The sequence below is a fragment of the Agelaius phoeniceus genome, chromosome 5 (genome assembly GCF_051311805.1).
Source record: "Agelaius phoeniceus isolate bAgePho1 chromosome 5, bAgePho1.hap1, whole genome shotgun sequence".
NCBI lineage: Eukaryota > Metazoa > Chordata > Aves > Passeriformes > Icteridae > Agelaius > Agelaius phoeniceus.
Window position 1 is genome coordinate 34243786 of NC_135269.1, and position 25360 is coordinate 34269145.

General features: G+C 36.2%; 1 protein-coding gene across 9 annotated transcripts in view; it reads left to right on the forward strand.

The window, feature by feature from the left end:
• Positions 1-25360, forward strand: part of PPFIA2 (PPFI scaffold protein A2) — a 290351-nt gene that overhangs the window by 233249 nt on the left and 31742 nt on the right. For 5 of the 9 annotated variants that reach the window (XM_054631393.2, XM_077178786.1, XM_077178785.1 and 2 more), the window contains 12 exons: positions 2370-2456; positions 2873-2956; positions 3296-3427; positions 4381-4443; positions 6361-6452; positions 8828-8963; positions 9418-9638; positions 12373-12610; positions 15151-15180; positions 16044-16174; positions 16687-16841; positions 21023-21116. In XM_054631393.2, coding sequence (XP_054487368.1) covers positions 2370-2456; positions 2873-2956; positions 3296-3427; positions 4381-4443; positions 6361-6452; positions 8828-8963; positions 9418-9638; positions 12373-12610; positions 15151-15180; positions 16044-16174; positions 16687-16841; positions 21023-21116 — 1463 coding nt within the window. The remainder of the gene's footprint in view (positions 1-2369; positions 2457-2872; positions 2957-3295; positions 3428-4380; positions 4444-6360; positions 6453-8827; positions 8964-9417; positions 9639-12372; positions 12611-15150; positions 15181-16043; positions 16175-16686; positions 16842-21022; positions 21117-25360) is intronic. The other 4 variants (XM_054631394.2, XM_077178787.1, XM_077178790.1 and 1 more) reach the window with 1 other exon arrangement.

A 25360-nucleotide genomic window follows, 5' to 3' on the forward strand; every position in this document is an offset into this window, starting at 1 on the left:
TTAGCATGTTCTCCTCACAGTTCAGTTAGACAAAACAATCCTTTTCCAGCCTGAGAACCAAGAACACCATTGCAGCTTCAGGCCCAAAAGTTATAAACAACAGTGAACTGAGGAGAGCAATCTGGGAGGATGGGACTTCGTAACTTGAGGCTTTAATTGGACAATTAACCCCAATATGCTAATGGACGAAAACTTACAAAAGTCTAAAAACTCGTGATCTGTTGTCCATCTTGGGTGTAGCCTTGGCCAGGCTCTTGTACTGCCCAAGGTTCATCCTTTGAAGGCCTTTTAATAAATAACTACTTTATTCCTTTAATGCTGTCTAGCCTCTGCTCTAGATGGCCTCTCAAGGCATCAGAAGCAGTGGCATTTAAGTAACTTGCTTTTAAGTTTTGCAGTCAGCTAATGAAGCTTATAAGGAGTTCCATTTTGTAGGAAGGTGCCCCCAGTGGGTTCTGTATCTCCCTCTATGGAATTGGCTTCAAAAGAGGTAGAATTACTTAAGTCTTCCCAGAGCTTTGGTGATTTCAAGTCATATCATGACCCTTGGAAATGCATTGAGGGGTGGCCTTGAACCAATGCTGCAGCCAGCTCTCAAAAAGGGGAAAATTCTATTCTCTACAGAGCAGGAAAAAACTTGGTTGCTCTGTAGAAAGACATCTGTTCTACAGTCACAGAGACTTAACTTTTTCAACCCTATCTCTCTATCTCTCTAACTACCCAATTGGGAGAGGAAGAAGTGCATTAGCACTGGTGTGCTGAAACCAACTAATAAGCAAAATGGAGAGATAAGTTGAAGAAGACCATAGAGGTATTGTTGCTGGTCCAAATTGTAATAAAGAGAAAAAATATTTCCAGCTAATAAATAAATTCAAGTACATCACAATATGCCTGCTTCATGATCAGAAACAAGAACTGCACTTCTAAATGAGTTTAATTACAAAGACTTACCCTTAAATTTTGCAAGAATATGAGTTCTATGAATATACTATGAAAATAATACTAGTGGTCTTCAAGGTTAAGCAATATTCTTGTATTTATACGAAGTAGAATTTTCTTATGTGGATGTTTTCATATCAAAAGCTGCAGTGTATATTATAAATTACTAGATCACAGGATTGCTTTCTGTATGAACTTTTGTAACTGATAATACTACTGAATTAAAGTTATTGTTAATTTTAAGTTATTATGAACATCTGGCATTACTTTGATACCTATTCCTAATTAATATGATAAATGATTAGTAGATAAGCATATGAAAAGTAGTCTCACAAAAATACAGCTGTAAAATTAGTATATCTTGTGCATATTAAAGTTTGCTCATCTGAAGATGGAGTTCAGATCTTTTTTTGAGAGGGTGAATCTGACAGAGTGAAATAGCATTTGACAGGCGCGAGCTCACAACTCAGTCATCAGTAGCACTCTCTGTATGCCTTATGCACATTCCTGTTTCCATAGCGACAAAACTAATATAGCATTTCCCTTTTTTAAAAGGGCTTTTTTAGTTTTTGAATAATAACATAGGCTTGTTTGATATGACAATAACATGAATATTCATGTTTTGCCACAAATGACCTAATTAAGGTCAGCTTTTGTCAGAAATAGTAATGAATCTTTGGTTGGATTATCATTTCTATACTCAGTAATAACTTTTCATTATTATTAATGAATTTTTATTTATAGGTTCTTCTTTTATCCGATTACCTTGATCTTCCAAAGAGATCCACCAGGGTGGATCTTTTCAAAGGGATGAAAACTATATTGTTTATTTGGATGAAAGGCCTTATATAGTGTATTCTAAAATGGCATATGAAACCTTGAGCCTTGTCTCTTTTGGCATTCTTTCTGTTTTCTAGAAATTAGGGAATGTACCATGACATTTCATAGTGGTGTAACTGACTGATCCATTACGTAGTATTTATGCATTGTAATCATTCCTAGAGAATGGTAGAAGAATTATACAGGAATTTCTGATTTTGGCCTCTGAGAGTCTGGTTCTGGTGTTCAGTTTACCAAAATTTAAAAAAAAAAAAAAAAAAAAAGAGAGAGAAACAACATTAGATAAGACAGTATCGCTTTGAATCCACTCTGTAGTCATGTGTCATCAGCCAGCCATCACTAACCTTGTACTTCCATGTGTAGGTTGATAGCTTCTTTAGCATTCCATTATTTTCAGTTTCTCCACATCAACTGCATCTTTTTCACCAAGTATCAGTGTAGTTTATTCCATGTAAAAATCTGTCAGCTAAAAGTATTAAATTTTCAGTCACACTTTTCTTTTAAGCATTCTGTGCTGTGTTCTGTTCAGTGTCAGTGTCTTTAGTTCTGATTTTTCAATTTTGTCCCTCTCCTTTTCCTTGACTTGTTAGTCTGATCCAACCTCTTCTACCTCATCTGATGATTATCAATATGTTATGGAAGCTAAACTACAAGAAATGATCTCCATACGTAGGAAGGTAGTCCTACTGGACTTTACTTTCTATTGCTGAATAGAATCCATCTGATTTGTTTTCATTTTTTAAATTTTTTTTTAAATTGATAATCAACCATCGTGCAGTTCAGTGCTTCAGGAGCTTACAATTTTACGATGGCAGGTTTGTGTTCAAACCATGCACAGTCTGCATGTTACATTTGGCTGATTTCATTGCTCATAAATAACTCCAATGTTTTGCTGATGCTTGGATGTAACAGGCCTTTGTAGCTGACACATTTCAAGCAATGCTGTTCAGCTGCCTGTTTAAATAAAGTTTATGTTCGGAAAACTAAGTTTGCAGTTAGTAGTAGCTTGCTTTATGTTTTGTTTAAACTTAACTGAAATAAAAACTTCCAAAGACACCTAAATTACAGAAAGAGTCTTTCTATATTTTTGCAGGCAGAAGAAAGGCATGGAAACATTGAGGAACGTATGAGACACTTAGAAGCTCAACTTGAAGAGAAGAATCAGGAACTTCAAAGAGTATGTGCATTGCAAACAGCTTCTGTGCACTTTTCAGTATAGTGCTACATTTGTACTCCAGCATCTCAAACTACCTAATTGTAAATGTTCTGTTTGTAGCAGTGATGGCAGCATCTTTCTACTTTACTTCACCATCTTAATACATTAATTTATGTCCAGTTGCAGAGTTGAAAGCATTCTGCTGTTACAAAAATGGATGTGCATTAATCAGTAACTGTAATTACATTTCCTGTGAAATTCTTTTAGTTGGTTACAGTTAGTTTGTTTTTTTAAATTATACATATCTGTATTGGTTAATTTTGGACCCTACCAATCTGTCTCATCTATTCTACATTAAAGGCAAGGCAAAGAGAAAAAATGAATGAGGAGCACAACAAAAGATTATCGGATACCGTAGACAGACTTTTGACAGAATCCAATGAGCGCCTGCAACTACACTTAAAAGAGAGAATGGCAGCACTGGAAGAAAAGGTACAGTACAAACAGCAGTATAAAGTTTAGCTTAATAAAGATTTCCTATATGTTCTGCTTTTATCAGGATGGAGGCATCATGCTGATTTTGTATTACCAGTATTACCACAAATGTGGTCCAACTTACACATTTGACTCTTAACTCAAGAGTGGGCTCAAGTGTCTTCCCGGATGAGCTGCGAAAATGCTGAATATTTTGAGTCTCGTGTTTATCAGCCAAGAGCCTGCTGAAGAGCTTGGAAAGGACCAGTGTGTGACAGGCTGCATGAGGCAGTGAGAGAAGGTGGATGAGAACAGGGGAATGACCATCTTAGATGTGCCATCATTTCAGTGTTTTAACATGCTGATTTCACCTCACTTCCTCTGGGAAGAGTAAAATGCTGTCACCACAGGAGAAGGAGCATCTAGCCTTGGAGAGGGAATGTTATTTACAGATTTTCCACTGTGTGAGACAATGTGGTCCTGCAAAATTCAAAGCTCCTGACCTTTGTATTTGCCCTCTCTAATTCCTCCCTCTTCTACTTATTCACCTTCTGTATGGTCTGAGGGGAATCTTTTGGTGTTTTTCAGAAGGGTGTTTCAGAACTTCTCAGATTATATACTTCTGGTTTATACCATTGAAACAATATGTGGTATGGAGCAAGAAGTAGGCTTGCCAAAAGTATTTGTTGGGAGAATTGGTTGTGTAAGGATGAGGCATTTGCTCAGTTCAACCAAGATGCAAAGTTTTTGCTGATCTAGAAGACTCATGTTCCTACATGTTTGAATTCTTGCAGAATTTAAAATTAAGTATAATATAATAATATAATCCAACTGAAGCATTAAAGAATTTTAATTTTGAAGTCTAACATATATGAACTGTGTAAACTTGTACATGAACATAGTGATATCTGATCCATTAACATATCTCTAATTTCTTCTTGCTTATTTTTTTCTCCTATTTTTATTTGTAGAATGTTTTGATTCAAGAATCTGAAAGTTTCAGGAAAAATCTGGAAGAGTCCTTACATGATAAGGTACTGTAAAATACTGTGATTTTATCTGGTTTTATTAAAATATTTAGAATTATTATTTGGAAATATGCAGATGGCATATTAATTATCCAGCTATCATGAAAAATCTTACTGATGTAAATGAGGATTTCTTTAATCACCTAAATGCAATAAATAGCCTTAGAAGGTCTCTGACAGTTGTTCTGAGCTAAGTTCATGGTTGATATCCTAGCCTCAGGAAGTCAATACCAAAATTCATGTTGATTTTACTGGCTTTGGAGTTTTTCTTCTATCAGTTTTAATTCTGAAAAAGTCTTATTTAACAGAGATGTAGGCATAACTGGTTGCACTTTCATAGTGAAGAATGTAATTTTTGGATTTTATGCAATTCTTCTTAACAAGTGCAGTGGCATTATGCTAAATATAGCTGAAAGTGACCTTTCTTCATTCCTTGCAAATTAACCCCTAATGCTGTTTAGTGCATCAGTCAAATTGATTATAAATATTTCTTCCAAGAAGATATATTCCAATCCCAGATGCAGGATTTTGTTTTGAAGTTATTCCTGCCTTGAGTGCAGTAGGATGCACAAACATGTTTGCATTCAGATTCACAGAAGTGTTTTTGCAATGTATTAAAAGCATTTTAATATTGCTGTAAAAGCAATTGTACCCAATTTTAAAAATATAGCTCCATTCTATTTACTAATATAAATATATTATATGGCATCAAAATCAAGGCCTTTGAGAAGAATAAAAAAAAAAGGTATCTGTTCAAAAAATTTTTGCTTTCATCTACATTTAGGTAACCTGTAGAGAAAGGCAGCAAGATTAAAGTACCCAAAAGGACAACCTGTTTCAGTGCCCTACCACCCTCACCATAAAGAATTTCTTCCTGATATCTAAAACCTACCCTCTTTCATTTTAAAGCCCTTGTCCTGTCACTACATGTTCTGACTCAGCTTCTGTGTGTCCCCCATTGAAGAGATTCTTTGTTCCACACTGATGAAGCAAATTCAGATAGATGAACATAGCATCAGATCCTAATAATCTCTAAGTAACGGCAAGTGTTACCAATAGAGTATCAATCAAAATACTAATAATTCAGTAGTAATACTCACTGAAACTAGTATTATTTATACATATACTATTTATAGATATTACTTATAGATATAAAAGATCCTTATCCTTCCTAGCCATTTGATGTACTGAACATTTTTAACTCTAGGAAGAACAGTGTTATATCTTCATCCCATGCTTGTTCTTAATTTGTTTAAAAATTCTTTCATTTCACTTTATCAGTAGATAACAATTATTTGTAGAATTTGGGAACGGTGCTGTTTTCCCTAGTGGTAGCTGTAAATAGTGGGGGTTTTTTTAGTTAGTTCCAAAAATCCAATTTTATGGCAAATAGTCATTTTTTGCCAGCAGCACCTCGTACTAGAGTCACATCAACTCAATAAGAGCAAGACATACAGCTGCAGTTCAAGTCATCTGAAACGCACTTCTCTCTAAGTCTGGGTCTCTGTCAGTAAATAGAAAGGCCAGTATGCAATCCCATGGTGTCATAAAATCATGTGGGGTGGAAAAGATGATCTCAGAGATCATTGAGTGCAACTGTTAATCTTGGTCCCTATAGGGCAAGTGGTGAGTTGCACAATGAACTGTGCCTGGCTTTATGGTAGGAAAAAAGTAAGTTTCAAATACACCCTTTCCTTCCAACATGTCAGGCAGTGGTAAAACAGCAGAGTGCTATACCACCTCCTTTTGATGTGTACATCTCATTAGTAGTAGTGAGACTTAAATGAGCTTCCTTTTCTTATTGTAGCCAGTGTTCCATTCAGTATATCTTTGCTTGCTTGTTTAACGGTGCAAGAACAATATCTCATAAAATAAATGTATTTTGTATCACAAGTAAGTATATCTTACTCTTCTTATTTCCAGGAAAGACTTGCTGAAGAAATTGAGAAACTGAGGTCTGAACTGGATCAAATGAAACTGAGGGCTGGTTCTTTAATCGAACCCACCTTGTCAAGGTGATATTTTGTGACAAAGGTTTTCTCACCTAAAGTTGAAATAGACATAAATGGAAATGGCAAGCATTTACAGCAGGGATGTACATGCGGCCGTGCATTTCTTTTAAAATGTAAAACCTTTGCAGTTATTATTACTGTTGCTTTTCACTTTTTTCATCAGTACACAGGGCCTTATATCAGTGAGTATACACTGAAATGTTATGGAGATTAACAAAAGTTTTTTAAATTATAAAATGTTTTTAAAAGTATATCCAAATACTCAACATTTTTCCCAGACCTTAAATATAAATTAGAAACAATCCTCTTTAATGCTGAAACTGATCAGCATATTTATGATCATATTTTTTTAATAAATAATATATTTTCTTTTTCTTTATTAACAAGGCATAACTCAGCTGTACTTAGTGTCTAGAAAAAGACCACAGAACTTAAGCTGAATGTGAAGACATTATTCAGAGAGATCTGAAAACATCATAATTGGACAATAAACATTGTGCCTCTTTTTGATGGAAAATCAATATGGGAAGTATAGTGAGACAAATGCCATAAAAATAACCACTGACAGCTGCAAAGAATTTATCATTCTAGAAATTCCTTCTGTCTTAAAAGTGTCCCTTGAGATTAAATTGTTGCTTTATTGATAATTGTGTGCCATGTGCTGTTTTCATAACAAGCAGCATGTCAGTTTATAAAACCTGCCAGAACAACTGCCAGACAAAGCTCATGGACCAAGACTGAATTGGGAGCACTGTATTCATCTAAAGTTACTCTTGTTCGGTGGGTTGGTTTTTTTCCGTCAGCTATTGCCTGCCCACTGATGTCCTCAGACACCTTGCTCAGTATCTGGACATGGTTTCTCCCTCAACCTTTTATTATTTATTGGAATAATATTTTTTATATGTAGAGAAGTGTAAACTGATGAAATTCAGAATGTGATGCTTTTAACTTTTGGAATTTTTGTTCCCTTGGCAATGTGACTACAGGCACACAACACATTTTTCTTGAAAGCGCTTGCAGGGACAGAGGCTACTGAGCTGCTGCAACAGCAGGTTTTTGGAGCATTGTTGGAGAACAGCAGCTTTCCTTGCTGGGTAGATGAATATCATTAGCTTGTGCTCCATAAACAGGAGCTGATTAGCCCTTGTCAAAGGGCTGTTTGAACTTGATAAGCTATCTAAATATCTTGGGAATTCAGCAGGTTCCACTAAACAGTGTGCTTTCCCTTATGTAAGCTGACCTCATGAAGATCCCAACTCTCACAGGCACAGCAAGCTCTGAGCATTAAATACTTCCTATTCTCAGCCTGTATTCAATTCTGCATTGGCTGGAGTTTGTGCTTTCAGGAAAATAATGAAGCTGGTCAGCAGATGAATATCTACAGCTAGATACTGGAGCCTGGACTGTTTCTTTTTTCCTGCCAACTTGCTTCACAACTGCCAAATATTATTGATTATGAGAACAAAGGTCTATTGAGACAATTACTGTACACAGAAGATAAAAACAGTCACTTCCCTATGTGGGTTTTTTGTTACATTTCGCTTTTTTACTGTAATCATGCTATTCATATATTTTTATGTGGAGATTGCAGGTGTGTTGAGAAACAGAAATTGTTCAGGTCTCTGCTTCTCTGGTTAAATTCTCAAATGGTACATGGAGCCTTTGCTCTTCCACCTTGGTTCCACAGCTCATGGTTAGGATGCTTTTACTGCACTAAGCAGTGAACTTTTGGTGCTGCTGTTTGATTAAGGACAAAGAGGTCAGGGACCACTGTTTGTAAACAAGAAAAGAGGTGCTGAAGTCATCCTGTATAAGCCTCACCACAATATCCCAAGACTTACCAGGGCTACAGGAAAAACTGGGGGGGTTAAAGCACTGAAAGTGTCATCAAATAAAGATTAGTAATTCCTAAACAAGGTTAAATATCACAGGTCAGTTCACTAATACTTTCATAATATAGAGCATAGACTTAGAGCAGGAAAGCTTTAATCAATATGTTCACTCATGAACATGTAACATGCTTAGAGTAACCTCAGGCATATTTATGAATATACAGGAAAATACATTCAGCTGCCCATTCTAATTATCCTGAAATGTGCTTTTTCCTGTTAAAGTTTTGGACAATAAGTTTTTCTATGCACAGCTTTCATTTAAACAAATCAGATGTTTTATTATTTGGTTTCTCCCTAAATTTTCTCATAAAATTATTTCAATTTTTCACTTTTCAATTATGTTTTGTGATGGTTTTTTCTCATTTATTATGCAATACATGAAAGTTTGTTTGAAAAAAAAAATCTGTGTTGCTAGACTGAAGGTCATTGTATTGTTGTTGTTATTCCCATTACTCTCTCAGTTCACTTATGTAATTCTGTTTTTAGACCTCATCTGGACACATCAACAGAGCTGAGGTACTCAGTGGGCTCACTGGTTGATAGCCAGTCTGACTATCGGTCAACTAAAGTGATAAGGCGACCTAGAAGAGGCCGGATGGGAGTACGCAGAGATGAACCAAAGGTTAATCCCCAATTCCTTCTCATACATTCCCTGATAAGAGAATGTGTTTGAAGCTGTTAAGCTTACAGTTTGTGGAGTTTTCTTCCAGGAAGAAAACAAAAAACAAAACCACCAAACAAGAAAACCCAACCCAGAGTTCAAGGTTTTTTCTATATCTGCTCAGAGAGCTGTTGTACAAAATGACAGCAGAAAATGTTGAAGTTCAGACATACTTGACTGTTTGTCTTTCCAGAGTGTCTTTTTGTATAAATTTTCCTTAGAGTAACTGGACACCTGAATTACAATTATTGAAAATATTTTATGCTATTTGCAGTAATACTGCGAGCATTAATGGAGCACTTATAATTGAATAAGTATTTTGAAGTGTTAGTTGTTTTCCTTTCCCATCTTTTTTTGAAGTTCAACTTTGCAGTTTTCTCTGACATAAGCCATACATGTTTTAATTCCTGCTCAGGTAAAATCACTTGGTGATCATGAGTGGAACAGGACGCAGCAGATCGGTGTCCTGAGCAGCCATCCATTCGAAAGCGACACCGAGATGTCGGACATCGATGACGATGACAGAGAAACGCTGTTCAGCTCCATGGACCTGCTGTCACCAAGTGGCCATTCCGATGCCCAGACCCTGGCCATGATGCTCCAGGAGCAGCTAGATGCAATCAATAAAGAAATCAGGTATGTAGCCTGAACCAGCTGTGATGCACTTAGGGTTACAGCTTCCAGCTTCCTTTAGTGCTTGAGTTCAGGTATCATTCATGGCAGTTAGGAAAGAGCTTGTTCATTTAGAGGATTGATAATGTGTCTGCTTTCCAGAGGAGAGTACTGTGGGAAGATAACAACTGAGTCTTTCTTTCCTAACCATAGAAATTTCTTTCAAAAAACATTCCAAATGAAGAACTGTTGGCCAGTTGAAGAAAAGGAAAGTAGAAGAGGCTAACACATGGCAGACTTCACAAATTCTTGTTCACAGTCCTTTTTTCAAGGTCTTTTTCACTGTTATACATGACTCCACTTGCTCAGTAACGGCCTCCTATCAGAAATATTTTATTTCTGTGCTCTTCATGCTGTCTTCTGGCAATTATGCCTATGTTAAATCTAATATAAGCCATGAATTCTAAGACATGGTTTTGATTTTCTCTGTAGACACAGAATATGATTTTTCATGCTCCAAGTTGGATTATAGTGCTTGGATATAGGTAATTAATAGAATATATATTAATAGTATTTGTGCAAATATAATGGAGTGGTAGAAATATGGTTTCATTTATAACAATCACTTAATTAAAACATGTCAAATGACATGTTTTAATTAAATGATTGTTATAAATGAACCCATATTTCAAGACTAAAGCATTCTTACATGTTTTCAGTAAGGGCAACTTTAAAAGACGGTGTATGAAAAACACCCCCTCATTAGTGACTGTTCTTGTAGAAGGAGATGAAGGAAATTGTAGTAAATGTGTTAGGGACCTTCTGGTAATACTATAGACAGAAATACTGTGGTTAGAAATACAATCAAGATAGATTGATTTGCCAAAAGATAATCAAGGTAACTTTCTCTGATCAAGGTAACTTTAAAGGAAGAACTCTGTTGGAGTATATTGAATTTGAGTAATTTTTCTGTTCAGGGAAAAACATTTTATTATAAATCTAGAGCTTTGTGTTTTTTACTCTCCCACAATGTGTTTGTTCAGATAGGATTACACTGCTTTCTCAAGCCTTTTCCTACACCTGTCAAGATACAGAGTCAAAGACAGATTTTGGTGTTGGGAAGGTAAATCTCCTTAAAACAGTGTACATAAAAGAAAGAACCTTATCCATATTTTCTGTTATTACAAGGATGCCAGCACTGTGGCCAGCTCAGGAAGCTGTAGATGTAACATTTATATTTGTTTTTAAACAATACTAGTCTTTTGTCAGTTTAACAATACAGTAAAGCGCTTTCACAAGGAACAGTACTTCCAGGTGGGACATTATTTGTGCCACCCTGAATCAGATCACTGTTGTACTTAACCCAAGGTCCTGACTCAGATATTAGGTACAGTTTTACCTCAAAAGGGAAGCAAGGGTGCACTTTTTATACAGCCATTTTTACAGGAAGTCTACTGAGAGTAGTTTATTTTCTCAACTGCTAATCTTGTACTGAAGTATAGGCTTTTATTATCATAGCAACTATTATTAAAGGACTAGATATGTCATTTTGTAAATTTTCTTTATGTGGTTCAGGAAAATAATCTACAAGTATTGTCCTATAAACTGTACTGCATTTCATGTTTTTTCTTGGTTTGTTTTTTTTTTGAATTGACAAACATGATAAGGGCTTATCAAATTTTTTGAGATATCAAAAGAGATTAAAAATGTATTTTGCCTTAGATTGGTTTTATTATATGAGATGATTGAGGATTTAGATTACTAGAACGAAAAACATTGTTATAATTCCTTTTCAAAATATTATTGGCCTTTAAGTTTCTTCCCTGCATTATTTCAAAAAGAGCTGCATGTGTTTTATACAAATTCTGAAATTGATGTTAGGGAAGAAGATTCATCACAGCACAGGAGTTTTTTAGGTTTCTATTTTCAATATATTATGGTTTAATTATTGTACTTGCTTAATTTCACTCAGAAAAGTCTGGTTCACAGTTTCAGCCTCCCCAGACTTCCTATTCTCTCATTTAACATTGATCTCTCATAATTTTTCCTCCTCTTTGCAAAAAAGACTACTCCTAGCACAGGTTTATGGGCAAAGGACTTATAAAAAAATATTTTATTTGAAAGACATTTTTCCAGTCTAGGTGAAAACACAATTAAAAAACAAAACTAAAGAATCCCATGGAAGCATCCTGTTGAGGTGATAGACACTTCAGAAACTTGTATTGCTTGCTAACAAGAAAGTGATTTTAATGAAATTCATTTAAAAACACAGGGCTTTAGAAACAGCTATTATTTTTTCATCAAATTGTAGGGGTAAAACAGACAATTTGTTTTACATGTTCTCTTGTTTTATTAATAAGGATTATTTTAGCAATTCCCTTCTTAAAGGCCCAATTTCATTTGACTCTTAAATTTGTGATTTAGCAAAAGATAAGCAGATGAAGCCAACGTAAGCTTGGAATTAGTTATCTGTGGTAAATCAGATTGTTAACCCCCCTGCTCTAGCTTCTTTGCAAAGGAACCAATATTCCTGAAATGTCATACATCAAGACTTGCTGTTGGACACATTCATCAAACAGGTTTTGAGGATGGAGGAGTTGAGAAAAATAATTTGATAACTGGGTCTTTTTTAGTTATCTGTGATATTCATCTTTGTTTGCTCTTGCTTTCAAATCTCATTTGAAATTAAATGGTTTCTAGTTTTGTTCTGGGGATATGAAGAGACAAATACAAGAGCATTCTTCTCTTACTTAATAAGGTTAATCCAAGAAGAGAAAGAGTCGACAGAATTGCGTGCTGAAGAGATAGAGAACAGAGTGGCCAGTGTGAGTCTGGAAGGCTTAAACCTAGCCAGAGTCCACCAAGGTACCTCCATTACTGGCTCGGTGACAGCATCGTCCCTTGCAAGCTCATCTCCTCCCAGCGGACACTCAACTCCCAAACTCACCCCGCGCAGTCCAGCCAGGGAGATGGACAGAATGGGGGTTATGACACTGGTAAGAAACATTATGACAGTATTTGATGTGATATTTCTTATGTTAAGTACTTAATCTCTTCACGGTATGACTGGTTCATCTCTATAATTCTTCATTCACATCTTCATCATCCATACAGATAGCAAATTCTCTTGAATGTGGGCATTTGGTGTCTTTGGGCTTTGTTATAGTGGTTTTGAGCATTGCATGATTCACTAGGGGCATAGTGACAGGATTACTGAGGGCCTTCAGCACATAGGCTCAGTGGAATTAATGAGACAGAACTGCTCACTGGAATTACTTGTATGTAAAAAATGTTTACTAATGGAAAGTTCTTAACTGATACAATTATTACACAATAGCCTGTGGAACTATTGCTGAGTTTAAACTCACAGGAAATGTCTAGAAGACATTCAGACATTCCACCACTTCTTATATGGGATCATTTTGATATAATTTTTTATTTGGTGCTCTTTTATACTTGCAATGCTTTTATAAATTCTTCATGACCATACATCATGCACAATAAAATGAGTTCTTCGGTTTCCAGTAATTCATTTAACTGATATATTTCAATATTACAGGTGGCTCACACATAGACATGAAGTCACCATGAAATTACTGTCCAAATAATTTATAACATTGCTGTATCTTTGAGGACACATTCAAAAATTTCTGGTTCAATTTGAAAAGGGATTTACAAGGAATTTAATTTTGATCCTAGACAAAAAGAAATAGTACATCTGTCAAATATTTGAAGATAGTATGTGTCAACATATTTAAGATGTACAACTCTGATACTGATCTGAGTACACATGCAGGGTTCAGTGTGAGCTACAAACCAGTTTGGAGGTAGGGTGAATTAATCCCTTTAAGTACCAGGAGAGAATCGAAGCAGCCCCCTCTGCTGATCTCATACAGGGAATATAATAGGGTATGTATAAACCCAATTTTTATTTGCTTTTTCTCTGATAATCATGTCACCAATGTCCCCTTGTGGTCTATTCCTGGGAAGCAATAGCACTGATTCCCTCTGGAGCCTTTCCTAACAAAAAAGGTTGCTAAGAGCAGCTGGAAATGAGTCTTGGCTGTTCATTCCTCTCAGCTGAGAGTAGGGACTTCTAATACTAATACTAGCCGAGTATTCCCTTTTCCTGGGAACTGACAACTACTCATGCCCACCTCTGCTCCTCCCAGTTTAGTAAGGTGTTTGCTGCCACTTGGGATCTGAGGTCAGTGGGCAGGAGGTCCTGGCAGGAAGTTGTAACTTATTCTTTGCTGCCCCCAGTTCCCACTGCTGAACAGCAGAAACAAAATTATTGGTTGCAGAGGTCCGTGGGGGGGAGGTGAGTGTGCAGGCTGCTGTCCTGCCACCTCCTTCACCAAAGCAGCACCTTCCCAAATGCACAGAGTGTTCCCTTTCCCCAGCCATTCAAAGTTAGCAGTCTGGCTCTCGGTAAATGGCAATGGTTGAACTGCCCCACCAGCAGACACCTGCAGTGCCTGGTGGCCTGGATTTGAAAACTGTACCTTTGGGTCAATATGTTCATCAGATTCAAATACAAAATGACTGCATAGCCTCTGCAATTCAGGTTGCCATGATCTCGCTGACATCCAGCTCTAACTGTGCTAAAACTCAGATGGAATTGTCTGTCTGACTTGCAGTTGAGCTCTTGACTTGCCGTAAGCAGTAGAAGCATCCCCCCATAGTGTGCTTATCAGCACAGCCCACAGCTTTGCTCACCTTCATCAGCCATTTTAGGACACTTCTGCCCTGCACTGTTTCAGCAGGAGTTCAGTGTTCAATATCACTTCCTTGCTGGCTGGGAACAGACACAAGTCTGTCAGAGATCCTTTAAGTGAAACTTGGAGTTGGGAAGAGATTTAAGTCTGATCTCTGGAGCTCAAATTGCCAAGGCTGGAGAAGGAGGACTGCATGAGTTTCCACAGCCCAGGTGCATGTAGTAAATAAATTCTGCAGAGTATCTTCAGCTTTCCTTAAATGAAAGAGACATCTACCAAAAATAAAAATGCAAAGGGGGTTGAACAAGACCCATTCTAGTAGTCTGCTGCTGCCAAGTAATACTGAAGAAGATAGGTGAATATGTATTCATTTCCTGAAAATGCCAATCATTTTTTCAGTCATGGTATTTGGTGATGATATTTTGTGGTTTTACTTGGTGGGACACCAATATATTTATAATATTTGATAAAACTTCTTAAAAAAATTATCTGTTGGGGATAGCATAAGTACTTATATGAAAACTCAAAAATAGAATTGCTACTGTAGGCTTGAAATTCTTTGCTAAGTTATGAAATTGAAGGAGAATGTAATTTTTCCTAAAATACCCAAACCTACCTTCCCAGAATGAAATATTTTTCTGGGGTTATTTTACGTTAATACAGCAAGTGTATACTTAGTATATAATATGGAGAGTGATTAATCTTTGCTCCCCACTTCATGAATGTGAGAACAACAAATATGAGGGGTTTTTTTTGTGCTTCAATAATATTTATTAATTGTTACTTTCTGTTGTTTCCACTTCTGTTACCAATCTAAGCCAAGCGACCTAAGGAAGCATCGGAGAAAGGTATGATACTGGGGGTTTTTAAAGTTTTGAGAGTTTGGGAATTATCATATTCCTCTGCTATTTAGATAACTAAATCTTTGCTGGGGTCCGTTGCCAGCAACTGCATCCCCTTCTCTCCTTTTCATTATATGCCTGAACATAATCATTAATCCTACCTGGAATGGCTTCCAGGGGTCACAGCTAAGCCATAGAAGCAAGGCCCACTAAGTGATATCTTGGAGTAGCAGCCTCAACAGCACAAACTTAAAGGAATACTTGTTTTTAAAGAAGTATGGACATAAAAGCACTACTTTCAAATGTATTTTGGCCACTCTTCTTGCTGGAGGAACTACAGAGAGATTCCTTGAAATCTTCTGGAGCAATGTAGGTTTGTTTACAGAACTGGCACTGATGATGAAACTCCATGACATTATTTAAGATAAATCATTATAATGCTCTGGCAAAATTCCTGTTTGTCCATGCTTACTGTTAAGCATACTGACCATTCTGGTAACGCACTGTGTAGAGAGTGGTCATGTTTATGCCTGTATTCACCTTCTCTCTTACATCCCTGAGAAAATTAGTAAACCTGAGTAATCCTGTTTAATGCAAGGGACCCACTTAGACCTAAGATTGTCTTCATGTTTAGACCTTCACCAATCTCTTTAGCACAAAAGGGATGAACTTCTTCCAAAAGCATAGTCTCATTTCTTTAAAATATCTGTTTTAATCTGTCACATTTAGAAAAAAAGAACCCTTTCAATTTTCTAGAAACATTGAACTTGAAATCTTACGTGTTTCAGTCCACTTGACAATTTCATGAGGTGTGTATTGAAACGTTCTTGAAAAGCTAATATGCTCTCATTGGAGTCTCTCTCCCCCAGATTGCAGTAGTTGAAGAAGATGGGCGTGAAGACAAAGCCACAATCAAATGTGAAACTTCTCCTCCTCCAACACCAAGAGCCATCAGGATGACTCACACCCTTCCTTCTTCATACCACAATGATGCCAGAAGGTAAGATGTTTGTAACATGGATTGTTACTTCACAGTTTACCACATACTATTGTTTTCAAGTCATGTTGTTTAACTTCTCCAAAATTACTTGATTTCTTCCGTTTCTCATAAAATGAGAGAAAAAACCCTACCCATTGTCTGTTGCAATGACCCTGAAAATGTTTATCAGTGCTAAAGTACATGCTGGGTATTTCTGTTTTGAGGTACAGTTTTGATGACTACTGGAAGTAGCAGTGCTACAAATCCCAGAAATAAAATCAGAATGCTGACTACTGTATTTTTCATAAATTGTTCTTAGCAAAGTAAAAATATTTATTTTCAGCCTTGCCTGACAGAGAAAGTGTGGTCTTCTGTTGCTCTATATGTTGCCAAATAATTTAAAGATGTGATTGTTTCACTTGTTGGGAGATCATTACTAAATTATTACCAAATAATTTATTTACAGAGCTGCTTAGAAGAAAATAAAGATGTTGACATGTTATCTATTCTGTTTCTTTATTATCATTTTGCAGTAGTTTGCCTGTTTCACTGGAGCCAGAAAGCATTGGTCTTGGCAGTGTCAGCAGCAGCCAGGACTCCCTGCACAAAGCTCCCAAGAAGAAAGGAATCAAATCTTCAATAGGACGATTGTTCGGTAAAAAAGAGAAGGCTCGACTTGGACAGCTCAGTAAGGAATTAGTGGTAACAAGCTAAGGTCGCCATTTCACTGCCATTTTCCCATTTTTAATTTTGCTTTTTTTTTTTCAGTTTCCAATTCACTCATGTTTCTGTTTTGTCTGGCACAACTTTCCCATTAAATTTCACTGTTATCAGCAATTGTATTTGTCAAGAGTTTGCCATGACTGTAATGTAAATGAAAGGAGAGTCTGGGCACAAATTACTGGAATCATCTTCTTCACTGAACCTGGTGCTTCATTGGTCTGTGGAATTAGGGTAGCAATGGTAACACTGTATTCTTGAATAACCACATAAAGAGGAGGTGAGAAGTTAATTAGCAACAAATGGCTATAATGGTGGTGTACCTATGTGATACAGAAGGTCCTTGCAATGAAGTGTAGCTGCTTTTCAGATTTCAGGGTGTTGATAGATGCCCTCTATTGCCTATAGCAGAATGTCCTCAGGATAACTCTTACTTTTACAATTATGCTGCACACAGTAGTGCTTAGCTTTCTCCCTACTTCTGTCCTTTTCCCTTGCTGAGACTATTTCATTCTACTTCCTTCATGGCAAAAATTTTCCAACACAAGTATCAAATTGTAATAAATGTGTCAATAAAATTGAAATAGTGACTCTTTCCTAGTCATGCAGATGTCACATAATACAAATTTGTGAGGCATTAAATTTTATTGCCATGGTGACCATGTCACACTTGTAAAAAGAATTTTAAGGCCTTGCAGCAAACACTTAGGCAGCAAGCATAAGCCTGAAATTAAAAACCTATGTTTTTCTTGCAACGTGTCCTTAGCAGAACTAACAAACCCATTGCTAAAATAGTACACAATAAAGAAAGATAGTACTATGGTCAAAGTATCAGAGTAAAATTGAAAAACTGAGTATTCTTCATTTATACTCCAACTTTTCTCCTCTCTGCCTGTGGAAACCATGTGTTCTTGAGAAGACCTAATTTCTAATTGCAATTTGAATTCCCCCTTTTTTTCACTATGAAAAGAATAAAACTGATTTATTCAATCTTTCAAATGAGAATCTATAAATGAGTCTTTCAAATATACCTGTATGCCACCATGTGCATTTATGGCTAATTTTAAAACTTTAGACTGCATCCAAAGTTAGACTTTATTAATTCACATTTACATTTCATGTAATCTTTTTTATTGACACTGATGGTTTATGGATAATAATCTACAATTTCTCAGTAAGTCAGGAATATAGAGGACAAAGATGCAATAAATGTGTGGGTCTGCAATGAAATCTGGCAATAGATTAATTTCCTAATACCCACCGTGATTAATAATACATACATAGAATTTGATAAAGCCCATCTGTAATTCCCCATACTAGGTCATGAAATTGCTAAAATATATTAGTGGTTTGCAATAATATGAATTTTTTTGACTTCCATTCTTTAATTCAAGAGCAAAATTTCAATATAATACACATTTTAATTAAGGAAACGAGGTTTACTAGCATGTATAAAATGAACAGTAAGACTGTTACCTAATCAAAAGGTAGGAACAAAATATTTTTCAGAAATTAAAAAGACATTGAGCAGCTGAATTATAGGTAATTTTTCTCATCTTAATTTTTAACATATCAAAAGAAAAGCATTTATTGAGTGGTCATTTTCATTCAATGACATATCATGGAATATCCTGAGTTGCAAGGGAAAATGAAATTTTAAAAAGAGCAGTCATGGTAGTAATTGACTCAGTTTCACAACAGATGTGTTATCTGTGCAGCTATATAATTAGGAGTTCTATTTATGGTAAGATACTACATCACAGAAATTTACATAGAAAGTCCTATCACTACAGCACTGCAAAATATTTGAATGGTTTTTATAACCTAAAATTATATTGCAAAATCAATAAAAGAATGCAATTTATTTCCTTGCTTAAATTAAACACTCTAATTTAATATAGACATATTCTTCTTACATTTTTAATATGAAAAATAAATTTTCTTTAAAGCACGCATTTATATACTCTTATTTAAGAAAGAGTATTGAAACCTCCAGACTTGTATTACTAAGATCAACAGAGCCATGCTATTACACAAAATATTTCCTTTCTCTGTATTCCTTGCCAACCCCTGAAATGATTTCTTTTCAATTCCTAAACTTGCCAGAATTTTGTTCTTTTATTATTTGATAATTTTACCTTCTCTGCTAAACCATTAGCTTTATTGTTCCAAGCCACATTCATGCTTAAGAGATGTTTCTTAGAATCGAGATTCAAAATTTCTAGATTCCTTAAGTTTTGTTCAAGTTTTTGGAGAAGGAAAAAGGAATGCTACAGGGAGTACAAGTGCACTTTCTTTCATTCTTTCCTTATTTTTTTCTTTCCTTCATTTCCAGTCTTCTCTGTCTTGGCAAGCAAGATTCTCATGTTACATTTTAAATATTCTAGACCCTAAAACAAACAATACATTCCTGGCATTTTTAGAATTGCCCAAGCAAGCTGATCTGCATGGCAAATGGAAAGGTCAGCTTGTTAGGAAATATTTATTGTGGCCACATCCAATAGGAGGCCTCTGTTATTCAAAGGCCAGATGTATTTGGAGAATGGAGAAATGCATCATGCCCCAACTACTCTCCAACCTGTAATAAACCCTCACTGCACTGCACTCATCCCATCCCTATCCAACATACTGAGAGCTGCTCTCTCAAGAAAGATGTGGTATGTTTATGACTATTTGCTGAATGAAAAATGTAATCCAGAGCCAGCAAGAAGCATTTAATGAGATTCTGTAAGACTTAGACAGGCAGATGAAGTGAAAAAAAAGTATACGTTCCTATTTTCTGCATTTGTGAGATGCATTTGCATCATTCTCATTATGACAATTGCAGTGGTGTCTTCTTTCAATAAAGTAAAAATCTGTCTAGACAAACAGGAGTGCTAAAATGGCACCTGCTTTGAAAGAACAGCTCAAACCCAAGCTTTTCTAAGTTCTTGTCATAGACATGATGCAGTAGTAGCTTTTGTTCTCACTTGATTGAGGTGCATGTAAATCTAGCTTGTAAAAGGCTGTGGTGCTATTTCACTTCATAACATTTATGAATTATTTTATTATTAAAATCAACATATCAGGACAGAAATATTTTAATTTACTTTGTGCTTTTTTATTATGCCAGCGTCCGCTATACAACTGTCCACTATCCCCTAGCTGTAAATAGGAAATTGCTGTGTTCAAATGGAGTCAAGCATCAACATTTTACCATACTGTGGTCTTCTTTGTTGTGCCAGTTGCACACCTTCCTTCCAAGGTGGAGCAAAGGAGGAAGGCAGCCTTCAAAGGAGTGCTGCAGGGCCTCTGTCTGTATACATACAAGTGGGAGTGAGAGGACAGTGTGAAGCCAGAGCCTGGAGACTGTGCTGAGTTCCATGAGCAGGTCCCCTCTTCTTGAATCAGGGCAGCGATAAAAAAGTCAGACCATTTTCCATTTCTGTGCTAGGAAAGTCTTGTCAGTGACCATGAGGATTGTACCAGTCATGCCCTTAGTTTATAAAATTATTTTATTTTGGTCCACATGTCTTACTGCAAGTTTCCTTTGTCACTTTGTGTGAGTTATTCAAGTTCCCTTGAGTTTGACCACATTTAGGTGCCTACAAGACACATCCAGGGAGATGTAGGAGGCTTTTTACTTATCTCTGACAGACTCTTTCTCTCATGGCTGGGTGTTTTAAGGGAGAATTACATCTAAGACCCTCTATGAGAGCAAAATGAAGACTTTAGCACTACTGCATTAGGTGATGCTGCATGATGGCAATAGTAGAGAGACAATTTGAGAGAATACAATTTCATTTGTACATTTCTCAACTAAGATTAAAAAATGGTGAGAGCATTGCTTTCTTAGCACCATGAGACTGAGCCTTGGGAGGCAAAGAAAAATAGTAAAGGAGATAAGGGTGCTCATGTCATACATTTCTGCTAAACACAAGGAGGAGAAAACATTTTTTTTCCTTTACTACTGTTTCCAATGTAGTAAATGCTCGTCAGAATTTACTTCTGCAGGTGATAGATGTTCTCCACAAACACCAGATGTCACAGTTTAAGAAAACAAATATAGGTGAAGGTGGGTGGGAGGGGAATTGAAGGGTTAAGGAGGGGAACAACAGAAGAGAAAGAAGGAAAAATATGGTGGTGTTTTTTGTTTGTTTTATTTTCCAGGAGGTTACATGGAAACAGAGGCAGCAGCTCAGGAATCTCTGGGATTAGGCAAACTTGGAACACAAGCAGAAAAGGATAGAAGACTAAAGAAAAAGTGAGTACTGTTTTTATGTGACCTTTTGGCTGAAAGTTGATTAAAATATCAGGATTTTTATTGTTTTGCTCAAATGTGGAATGAGAATCAAGACCATCTACTATGGCATTTTAGTAGTGATGCTTCTTTGCAGTATAAAAGGTTTTAGAGCTGCATATAAAATATAGGGGTAAATATTCAGAGTCTGTCAATTGTACAATATTATTTCAATTGTGAAAGAACATAGGTTTATGAGACAATTTTCCATTTCACATTGTCATTAATCCTGTGCTTTTTGCCTTCAGTGCAATTCTGAAAAAATAGATACGTATTTAGTGACTCACTATGTAGATTTTCTTTTTCAAAAGGGTGAAAAATCTCTTTTGTATTATCTAGTGAACAGTGTTACTTCTGTTTCTAGATGTCAAAGGCTCCCCATAAATCCTGGAAGCTTCAGTTTATTTGCCTGTCACCAAATGCAGACAAAAAGCAGCCTAGCTTTTTGTTTGCATCAATTATATAATAATGTAATGCTGTCTTTCACGCACCTCCTTGTAAAAGCAGTACACTGACTCAGAGCAGCTGCCAGGAGCTATGAAGAACTAATAAAATAAGGCTGCAAACACAAAAGAAACCTCTTGGCAGCACTGCACTTACAGTGTAATTAGAGGGTGTCAGAGAAAAAGATGGTACTTGAAACTGACTTTGCAAATTCATTCTGTAAACAAATAGGTTTATTTTCATCCATAACCATTCACTTTAATGCTATTATTTGGATTCTGAAAGCCTAATTTTAAATTTTTTCTGGGTTTTCCAGTTTGTTTCACTCTTTTTAGATTCCTTGCCTGAGTTTCAAGAGAATTTTCAGTTGTAGTCCAAAGAATCCAGGGATAATATTTGAGGTTCTCTTTAAATTTTCATGTTGAATATTTTTTATCACTACTTTTCTGTCAAGTGATGAAATATAACTTTAAATGTACACATTCACGTAAGGTACAAATGCAAACATTCTGTTTAAATCAGCCTCAATTTAGAAATTAGAGTCACTCTGCTAGCTGGAAGAGAAGAAACATTTTCAATTCAATTAAGAAACTCAAAATAGCATTCACAGGGATGTTACAGTTGTTGAGTCTTGTCCCTGTATTTCTTATCTATACATAATCAGTAATTTTAGAAATATATGGATGTAGATTATGTTACCATAGTTTTTTTTTTTTTACTAAATCTAGAAGGCATCTTTGAGGCCATCATTACGATTCATAAAGAATATAATATTATTTTCAGCAGCCTTTTTTTTTTTGAAGTCCCAATGTACCTTCCAGTTCTGAGGGCTGAATGTATCACAGTATTGAAACAATTTTGAAGGGAATAATGAATTCATTTTATTCACTTTCTTATCTGTTAGTTCATTAAACTGGGTAAAATAACAAGACTTGGCACACAGCTGCAAACATGACATGACTGTTTCATCTATAGATTGCCTACCAGCTTTTGGGTCTGTAAATAAGGGGTGTGCAGATAATCTGTTATTAAATTTCTGTCCAATCTCACACAATCCCATGCTTTCTGCTTTTCAAGTCTTTCCTTTTTTTCTCCTGTCTGTCTGACCTTGGTTCTTTATGTATTAGATGTAATCAAAGTGTCCTCTGCTGGAAGGAAAGGACTCTTTCCTTTGTGACTATGACTATTCTATTAGTCTGAACTGTACATTCTTTATCCAAAGTGTATGTTCTACAACTATCTCATGAAGAAATTTAATTTTCCCCCTGTGCCTTTTAGGGTTACCTGTCTTCCTAGTTTCTCACCTCAGAACTGCAGAAAGGTTAACATACATTATTGCTATTTTATGTATATGTGTATGTATATGTTATATCATTTTAGAGGAACCATAACATAGGAAAAGATGTAACCCATTGTGTTATAGATACACAGGAGATTCTGCTGAATTATGGCAGTCGTTAGGGTGCCAAACTGTCAGTAGAGTGTAAGAGAATTAACACCTCCTTGTAAGAAATGCAGTCACAGCATCACAGAATGGGTCAGGTTGGAAGGGACCACAGTGGGTCCTGGTCCACCCCCCCTGCTCAAGCAGGGTCATCCCAGAGCACGTGGCACAGGATTGTGTCCAGATGGGTCTTGAATATCAGTCATCTATTTGCATGTCTTACCTTAGAAAATATTAAATTGAGAAAGTCCACAAAGTAATTTAAATGAAAAGTTTGTTGCAGTAGGTCACATTCCTTTGTTCCAATTCCTAACAATGCCTAATTCCCTCTGGAAGTAGCCTTACCATGCACACAGTAGGTGCAAGATTATGAACTGTGTGGTGCAAACGAGGAAACTGTGCTATGTAACATTAATGGTGGTGGGGATGTGTGGCAGGTCCTTTTAAGACATAATAAGAGAAGCCTGAGAGTAATTTCCTAGCTCATGATGTAGCAGTAGGATCTTTGGCAGTATGATTGAAGTCCCAGTGGTTGATTCCTCCTTTACTGCTAAACAAAACTGCTCTACAAGCCCTGCAGAGACAGTGAGCAGTCACTGCAACGCAGAGCAGGGCACCTTGAAAGCATTTCTAACTGACTTGTATTAGGATGTAAAAGCCCAAGAGAGCCAAACCCACCAACAGGATAGGTAAAGGATAGGCTAAAGCTGGGAAGTACTGCTTTGTATTACATTTCAGGTCTGAGACAGCTTTACTTATGCTGGCTTTGTCACTCCCTTTAAACAAATAAAAACCAAATCCAAAGCGTACAAAACCAAAAACGACCTCAAAAAAAAACCAAAAACACCCTGCAAAGAAATACCCCAACAACACAAAAAGCCTTGAAATAGTGATGCCAGAGCCAATTTTCTTTTCTATAAAACAAGTATAGTACCCCATACTGAAATTGTGTTTCCTTTTGAGACGTGCAAGTCAGGTGAAGTAGCTTTCAGCCCTGTTAACAGCTCAGCAAACAGTTCAGTGGTGCAGGAAAACAAAGATTCTCCCCTTGCTGTGAAACAGAAGTCAGGTTCATCAATGTGATCAACATATGACTACTGTGCTAGTAGTCATGATCTTCACCCACCTCTGCTATTAGCTTTGATTTAGTTTGGATAAAAGTCATTATAAAAGGACAGATTCATGTTAAAATTATATCCATGGTATCTCTTAACTGAGAAATACTTAAAATGCTAAATTTCTAATTTTGCATTTTTGAATGTATTTAATTTCATCAGTAATTCCAGAAGGATGCCCTTATCCCAGGGATAAAGATGCATGATATTTCAGATTGCCAGGTACTGCAGCAGCAGGTTCTAATGGTCCATCAGGTGTCCTGAGCACCTGCTCCCTCAAGCAAATGTTGCATTGACTCTGGCCCCCATGGAGTTAGAAACACACTGCAGTGTGTTAGAGTGCTTTAGTCCCATTCGTTTGCATGGAGTCAGGTACTGAATAATAGTTTTCACTCTGAAAAGTTTAATGAGAGAGTGTGGTAATTTTGGAGATCAGTTCTCTCTCTGGTGATTGTAGTGTCATTAACCTAAATTTCAAGGTTTCCCTGCTTCCTTTTTAGAAGATGCTCTTTAGATGTAAAATTTCTTTCAGTTTCAATTGACAGCTTAGACGTCATTAAAATGTAATTAACAGTTTGTCTCAGTAATATGCTAGACATTTATAAACCTCCAAGGATCTCTATTCATCCAAAATCTGGTTATTACAGTTGATCTGTTAGGAATAAGCCTTACTCCTAAGGCATCAAAGAGAAATTAAGGAGGTTGTGTAGAATTTTAAAATTATACACAACATCTCCTACAAGCTGAAAAGATGAATTTAAGTTGCCTGACTCATCCATAGATGTTTACTCTCAACATTAAATAAATGACTGTTCTGGTTAATACTGAAACTTTTTAGGCCTTACTATTTGTAAATTCAGCATGCTGTTCTACAAAAAAAACCAAAAAAGATGAGTGTAAGGGGTATTTAAAGTTTTTAAGGTGTTATTCATTTTTTGTGGAATTCAGTGATGTTGGGGTGTATATGTACTTGATTTTTATAATTTTAACTGGACTTTGTATTTCACTTCACTTGTTCTATATAAAATGTGGTGATGTTTTGTATATAGAATCTTTTGTATATAGCCTTTTGCCTGAACTTTCAGAGCCTGTTTGCCTAAAGAACCCTTGTTTATGAAAACTCAGGGTTTAGGACTAGAATTATTATTGGCACAGATACCATCTGTCACAGTTACATTCAGTTGAACACCCCAATTATTTAAATA